This window comes from Simochromis diagramma, unplaced genomic scaffold (assembly GCF_900408965.1).
Source record: "Simochromis diagramma unplaced genomic scaffold, fSimDia1.1 OVJJ01000603.1, whole genome shotgun sequence".
Lineage (NCBI taxonomy): Eukaryota > Metazoa > Chordata > Actinopteri > Cichliformes > Cichlidae > Simochromis > Simochromis diagramma.
Window position 1 is genome coordinate 23,072,888 of NW_024387414.1, and position 7,927 is coordinate 23,080,814.

The 7,927-nt window shown below is 41.2% G+C and overlaps 1 protein-coding gene across 2 annotated transcripts; it reads left to right on the plus strand.

Moving 5' to 3' along the window:
• The first annotated feature begins 4,832 nt into the window (after nucleotides 1-4,832).
• On the plus strand, nucleotides 4,833-7,692 carry LOC120721311 (C5a anaphylatoxin chemotactic receptor 1). 2 transcript variants are annotated; one of them, XM_040011552.1, is made up of 3 exons: nucleotides 4,833-4,958; nucleotides 5,899-6,032; nucleotides 6,381-7,692. In XM_040011552.1, exons 2-3 carry the CDS (start codon nucleotides 5,919-5,921, stop codon nucleotides 7,311-7,313), a joined length of 1,047 nt encoding a protein of 348 aa, XP_039867486.1. In that variant the 5' UTR covers nucleotides 4,833-4,958; nucleotides 5,899-5,918; the 3' UTR covers nucleotides 7,314-7,692. The 2 variants fall into 2 exon arrangements, with proteins under 2 accessions (XP_039867486.1, XP_039867487.1); XM_040011553.1 differs by lacking the exon at nucleotides 4,833-4,958 and adding an exon at nucleotides 4,991-5,092.
• Nucleotides 7,693-7,927: the final 235 nt, after the last annotated feature.

A 7,927-nucleotide genomic window follows, 5' to 3' on the forward strand; every position in this document is an offset into this window, starting at 1 on the left:
TAACCTCCACCATCCAACAAAGAACCTTGGTTTTTGATTTGTTGCTGTGTAGAGTGTCTTTGCCAATTGATTTGCAAGTATCACCTTGTGTGTGTGTGTGTGTGTGTGTGTGTGTTGTTCACTGCAGCAGCCTAGTAGGTGTGAGAAGCCATTTTTGTTAAGTTTTCTCCTGTTTTTCGTTTAGAAAGTTAGGTAAGTGAATTGTCTTTTGGTTGGTTTTCATTTTGTGTAGGAAAGCGTAGGGACCATTAGGGAGTTTTGTTTGTTATTTTTGGCACTGCTGAAGCAAATAAATGGCTGCTTAGCACTTTAAAAGATACTGTTTGTGTTCTTTCTTGGGTGGTGCGTGAGTGGGGCCAGTTTCTTGTTGCGTTCAGTACACGCCTAGACTAAGAACGTAACACAGCATTCAAACAATTTCAGCTTTACTTTCTGTAATGATCTAAATAAATAAACCCAGCAATAAAACACTTCAAACTGATACTGACCAAATAAATACACATCTAAATGTTTCCCCCACACACTGATAGAGCTCTAATTTTAAACAAGTCAAAATATATACTGAAAAATTATTGTGCTTTTCTGCTAAATTTGAGACTTTCTCAGACTTTCTTCATTGGTGTTTTGTTTTGTTCTTGTTTTTTTGTTTTTTTGTTTTTTTTAATTCCCAATTAATTGACCAGAAGGTGGCACTGAAACATAAAAACTTAATGTAGCTGCATTCTTGCTTTTAGTATATCTGGAATAAATTCTGAATGAAAGTGACACATGGGGCAACAAGCCAGTGTACAGCCTTTAGTACAAAGTAGTTGGACATATGGGAAGGCTGTTTCATAAATATGTGTCATATATGTCAAATGCAACAGTACAAACAGTCCAGGATCTCTGGAGAAACACATCTACTGACATCTACGGACAGTAGATTCCTTGACACCGGAGTCTACAGTAGACTACTGTAGACTCCGGTGTCAAGGAAAACACTCCTAAAAAACACAGAGGGCAAAACTTCTTTGTTATTTACCAAATAAAACAAATCTGTTTAAATGAGAAGACGAAGGAGATGATTGTGGACTTCAGGAGGGGCAGACACACACACACACACCCCTGCACGACAGAGGATCTGCAGTCGAAGTAGTACCCAGCTACAAGTACCTGGGTATGTACCTAGATAGCAACCTCACCTGGAAAAACAAAACTTCCAGCCTGATCAGGAAGGCTCACCAGAGGCTCTACTTCCTGAGGCGGTTGAGGCGTGCGGGAGAGCTCAGTCCTCATCTCCTTTTACAGATGTGCGGTGGAGAGTGTTCTGTGCTCTGGCATCAACGTGTGGCACGGAAACTTCACTGTGGCAGAGAGGAAAGCGCTACAGAGGGTGGTGAAGGCTGCACAGAGAGTTGTCGGAGGCAGCCTCCCAACCGTAACCGACAAATACACCTCCAGATCCAGGAAGAGGGCCACCTGTATCATGAAGGACCCCACTCACCCAGCACACACACTCTTTGTCCCGCTCCCCTCAGGCAGGAGGCTGAGGATAATTAAATGCAAAACCACCAGACTGAGAAACAGCTTCCAGAAGCTGTGAGACTTCTCAATGCATAATGGACAAGAACTGTTATTGTAGCACCTTAATCACTACTGACACTTACTGACACCCTCACTTTATCAATGCTGGTCATCATGCCCTTTTGCTGCTAAAGCATTTATACCTATATTTATACCTACATTCTGTATCCATACTCCATACTGGTACTCAGGTTGTGCGCTCAGTTTATTGTATTATTCTGTTATTCTGTTTTGTTTTTAAAAAAAACTTTTTAAAATTCTGTTTCTTCGTTATTCTGTTTCTTTTTGCTCTGGGACCGTGTATACATAATTTCGGTCCACCTCATGTAAACATGTGATGCAAATGACAATAAAGCTCCTTGAATCCCTTGGATCCTTGAATAAGCAGCACTGCCATCTGGTGGCGTACTTTTGCAAGTAACTAGACAGGAACCAGGCAGCTTGTTTACTGCACAGACACTTTATATGATCTACAAAAAAACTATTTTTCAAAAACTATAAACCTCTGCAGTGCCCTGGTGTTTTAGGAAATTGTCTTAAAAAAAAGTTCTGATTCAATTGCTGGGCTTCAGGCTGAGATCACAACACTGGTTTTGTGTGCTCATTTGGGTCCATTCAAAAGAGCCTGAGAAGCTTCAATACAGCAAAATAATCATTAAAGATTCTGCAGTGAAATGTGAGCGTGCTGGTGTCGCTGACCATCCTAACACCTCTGCACATGTGGCCAGGTGTTCTTGAGTTACACCCTTCCATTGACATTTCAATCAGATGACTCATTAAGTTGTTCAAGTAGTCTGCAGTGCGTCACTTTTTACCCATTGTTCAACTGTTATAAAAATGGGAGTGCCCATATTTAGCTTCTAAATACTTTTCAGGAGAGGACACATGGCCACATGCTTGGCATAGGCTCAGACACATCCACATTTCAGAATGGATGACTGCAAAAAGACCACGATAACTGCTGAATCTGAGTTTGAGATGTCTGGCAGCTACAGGAGGGTGCATGTAGGAGATAAACAGGAGACATAGTATTATGAAAGTAAATGAAGCGCCCAGTCATGGTGAGGAGAATATGCAAGTCTGAAGTTGTTTAGACTTTGGGACCCTGCTTGTCCAGATTGAGATTTGATATCTGGAAGGTTGTAATTTGAAAACTTATATAATAAAGTCAAACACTGGACCCAATTTTTAGCATTCTTCCTCTTCTTTAGGGGTCACCACAGTGGATGATCTTCCTTCAATCACCCTATCCCTAATATGCTCCTCTGTAACACCAACCGTCTGAATGTCCTCCTTCACTACAACCATGAACCTTCTCGGCGGTCTTCCTCTTTTTCTCCTGTCTGGAAAATATTGTCCCACACTCTCTCCTCTGCACGCATCCAAACGTCAGCCTGAGCTGTCCCTCTGATATACTCACTTCATTGTTCTCAGTGCCACAGTCACCAAACAGTACATCATAGCTGGTCTCAGTTTCAAGCCTCAAACTGAGAATCTGGCATTACAAATTTCTTGGCATTTTAAAACTAGATGTCATGAGCAACTTAGAAACAGAGGACACTGCACACTCACACAGCGGCAACTAATCAGTTAGAAAGTAGCCACATACTAAAGCATGTCCTGCTGTACCTTTGATTTTAGTCTAAACGAGAGCAAAATTTGTAAAATTAACCTCACGTTAAACTTAAAGAGACTTCAAACTAAGCGAGACCATAAACTCATCAGGAAAGTCTTTATAGAGGTTTTATAACCAAGTGAGCCACAGATCCCTCAGGGACTGTGTCAGGAAGAGCATCCAGTGTAATAAAAAATAATAAATAAATCAAAAACATGCAGAGCTATCCTCTGTGGCGAACTCCTGCGAATAAAATACCATTTTAAAGTAGCTGTTTAAAGAGCCATGCACTTTCCCATAAGACTTCTGTACCAGGGGTGTCTAACATAAGGCCCAGGGTCCAGAACCGGCCCATCAAAGACTTGATTTTGGCCCACTGACTTTATAAAATGTGAAGACATGCATAGATTTTGAACTTTTAACTGAAATTTTATAAGTTGTTCATTAACATCTTTTTCTATTGACAAAAACTGCTCATGCTCAGCCGTACTTAAATTACACCAAAGTGATTAACTAAGAGATAAAAAAAATTAAATTTCAGTGAAGTTCCTGTTTTTCTACTATCAGTGACTCCGTAGTTAATTAACAATAACTTTTTTCATAATTACAGATCAGTCTGTGCAATGAACTATCATAAAAAGTTACCACCACTCCCGCCCACTTTACATGAAACAACTATATGTGCTGTATGTGGCCCACGATGTAAAATGAATTTGACATTCCTGTTTGACATTCCTGCAGGCTAATTAGCAGGACTGCAGTTTTAATGTGTGCCTACTTCACTTTTCACACACTGAGCCTACCTCAGGGAAGCTTTAGACCCGGCCACTGCAAACAAACGTCAAATGGCACGCACAGGCATGATCTGGAGCGTCTCGTGAAAGCAGAAAGCTGTGTTAGATAAATCATTTTCAATTATCACGTGAGTGTTTTGCTGTGAGGAGCACCTTCATCAACCAGCCGGCCAAAGTATTAAACCAGAGTCCCTGATAAGTTTAAAGCAGCTGACCCTTGACACAAACACAGCTGAAAATAATACGAATTAGCTAAAATTATTTTTTCAATAGCATTTTCAGTTTGATTGTGCTCTCCTCATTTATAACGACAGATCCTTTTGGCTCAACAACATTCATTTGTTGTGTTTTGTTAAAATTAGCGTTTGTTGTTGTTTTGATGTAGACTGAAAGCTTCGATCAAGTCCAAAACTATTTTTTCGGGTGTTTAAAAATGATCTTATCATCCACTCCACACAAAGAAATGCAAAATAATGTGGCAGACATAATAGAAAAGGAAGTAAAGCAAATCGAAATCTAGATTGATGAATATCTGAACGCGGCACCAGCAGCTCAAGAGCAGCTGGGGTACGTTTCCTCTCACTGCCAGCTATGAAAAACAAAGTGCCCACCAAAATGTTAGAAATCAAGTTTCATGGAAAAAAAAAAAACAAAAAAACAACTTTGTGGCAATTTTTATTTTTTTTTTAAAAAAAAGAGAGACGTGGCAGTTTGATCTTATTCATTTTTTACCTTTTATGCCTCTGAGGTTAACAACTACTCATGTAAAGCAGCTGATAAAGCCGGAGGGAAACACTTGAAATGGCTTTTCACTATCAGAAGAAAATGATGATTGACTCTAAGATGTTGTAAATATGGTTATAGGAAGGAGTGTGTGTCTGTGTGTTGCAATCACAGACAGGAAAGAGAGAGAGTTAGGCAGATAGGCACTCCCTTTTTATTGATATGCTACTCCACTTCTTCCACCCACAACTCAAGTAAAGGAGGTGAGTAAAGAAGTCTTTGAATTAGATTTTAATTTGAATCCTGCTTTTAGATTTTAATTTTATTTTTTTTAAAACAACCAACTTCAAAGCTTTTAATCTCCACTGATTCACAGCTACTGATAACTCTGGTGCAGGTTAGTACTGATCTGGTTAGTACGGGCAGCAAACTAAAATTGGGGTCAGTTGCAGCACAAATGCTGCTCATTGCTTTTAATGCTTAACATGGAAAAATGATTTTTTTTTTTTGTGATTTGTGAAAGCAGAAATTCACTTTTGCTTTGAAAAAATGAATCCATACCAGGGAGATAAGTTCACTGCTACTGAATGTTTGCATGCAGCAGCAGAATAGCAGACCCCGGGGTTGCCTGAATGTACGTGTAGCAGATTCCTTTCTCGTTAATCGCTGCTGTTGCACCTGACGTGCATGCTGTGCTTTCATGTTTTTATTATTCACACCATGGAAACAAAAAGCAGCACATAAAGTCAAACTGCCTCTTGAGGAAAAAGCTGACATTTGCACTAAAACCCACAAAATTGTCAAAGTTAGAGTACAGTGGTTACGTGCAGTGGTTATGATTATTCATCCGATCAGAAAATGTCACCTAAGTGATAGATGATTTTTTTAAAAACACCCACCCAGGTGATTCAGACTCGAGCGCTGCACTCACTTTGTTGCAGTAATGTGCATTCGCTATTTTTAAGTAAGGAACGTAACTTTAAGAAACAATGCAAAGCTGAGCAAACGTACAGAAGGAAGTTTGTGGCGTCACCTTGCTGTGTGGTGTGGACATCAGCTTGTCAACATTTTAGGCAACCAGCATATGTGAAATCTGTCTTTCAGTGCAACAGTTGCATATTTTCCTTCTCCATCAGTGATGAAATTGTTTATTGACAAACAGCCGCAGTACTTTCTGTATTTAACTAACGTGCTGCATTACAGCCCAGTTTCGTATCGGCCCGATGGCTGGCATGAATGGGACACAGGTGGAAAACCTATCTAGCTCCAACAGCAGCACCTGGCAGGAAGAGGCTTCAAGAGGAACCCAGATCGTAGTTACGCTGCTTATCTTCTTGGTGAGAAATCTTCTCCTTTTTTTTTTTACTTTCAGTTCATGAATCGTTTCCGATGTAAAATTCACATTCAGTATCAGTTCCACTTACATATATACATGTGGAGTAAATGCTCCATGTATTGCAGCTACAACAGGCAGGGAGCCTGCTCAATGTAAATGACGATTGTCATGCAAAGGCTGAAAAAGCCACCAGAGCTCATTAAATAAGACCAGCTCCATCTTCATATCGGTTTCACAGAATGAACAGTAGGTTCAGTCTTCACAACAAGCAAATAAATGAATTCCTGCAAAATGTCAAGTTGCTGTTTCCCCGAGCCTAACTGCAACCTGGTTGTCTTGGTACCTCAAGGTGGGCGCGCCTCTGAATGGGCTCGTGGTTTGGGCGCTCGGATTTCGGAGTCATCGTCATGTGGTGCGTAGAGGCAGTAATGAGGAGACACGCGCTGCCAGCAGTTTCCGTGTCTATGTCCTGAACCTTGCCCTGGCCGATCTGGTGCTGATCCTGCGGACCCCTCTCATGTTGGGCTTTCTCATTCACAACTGCAGCTGGCCATTTGGGGACACCTTCTGCCGCATCATCATGTTCCTGCGGGTCCTGGGATTGTACGCCTCTGCTTTCCTCCTCTGCGCTGTGGCTCTGGAACGATGCTTGTGCCTGCTGAGGCCGGTGTGGGCTCGACTGCGAAGGCCAGCTTGGGCCGTCCCTTTGGCCTGTGGTCTCATATGGCTGATGGCTACCATCTTGTCTAGCCCCTACCTCTACTTCGCCGTCCTGCAGGAGAAATCTGGGAAACACCTTTGCTTTGAGAGTGAAGGGCATAATAAGACTTTGTTCGTAATCGAAACTTTAGCAGGTTTCATGTTGCCCGTGCTGGTGTTCCTGGGAAGTAACCTGGCTGTTCTGCTCACTATTAGGAGAGCTTCACCTCCAACACCCACCTCCTCCACTCCTTCAATGGCACGCAAGATGATAAGGATGTACCATGTGCTCTTTTTCACAATGCTCCTCTTCCTCACCTGCTGGGTCCCCTATTTTGTTTGTCGATTTATACAGGCTTTGGCCAAATCTCACTCTCTGTATCAGTCAGCAGGCTATGGTAAATACATATCTCTGTACCTGGTGTATATCAAGAGCGCCCTGAACCCCGTGCTTTACGTGTTTGCTGCCAGAGGCTTAGGCCGTGCCATCAAAGCTTCTCTGGTCTCCACCATTGACCGACTTTTCAATGATGACTCCTCAGAGTCCATACGAAGGAAGTCACTGAAAAACTCGCAGATGTAACAGGGAGGCCAATAATGTAATAATTTAGCATGTTAACTCTGACAATGACATTTCTTCAGCATTTCTTTTAACGTGTGCATTTCTCCTTTTGTGGAAATTATTCATCCCCCTTTAAAATGTGAGTTGTGTAAATACAGAAGTGGAAGTGTTTGAGTTATTACAAGTGACTGTACCGCAGTGTCCTCTTTATGAGTGAAAACCACACATAATCTTGTAAATAAAATGATGATTTTTGCTTTAGTTTGACAGTTTTGCAGAGATGTGATCCTATCTGGACCGTGTATTTCAAGGATCTGGACTGTTATTGATTTGTTTTGAATGTACACATACTTTTTTTTTTATTATTTTAATTGGCTATTAAAAATTTTGAGAACGGGAATGGAAAAGTTTCATTTACAAAACAAAACAAACAAACAGAAATTACTCCTATGATTTGCCAAAAAGAGCATATTTGGCTCATGAAAAGGAGATTCGGGTTTGGCTGTTGCTGCCAGCTCCTAACAAGAAGCTGCCTCTGTCTGAACATGCTGATGGCAGGGTTGTTATTCTAGGGGAAAATGAATTCATGAATCATCTTGTTCACTGGTTTATGCAACATGCACAGCAATGAAAAA

Coding starts and splice junctions, on each gene's coding strand:
- LOC120721311 (XM_040011552.1), top strand. CDS start 5,919: ATGGCTGGCATGAATGGGACACAGGTGGAAAACCTATCTAGCTCCAAC. Junction 6,033..6,380: donor TTACGCTGCTTATCTTCTTG/GTGAGAAATCTT, acceptor TGGTACCTCAAG/GTGGGCGCGCCTCTGAATGG.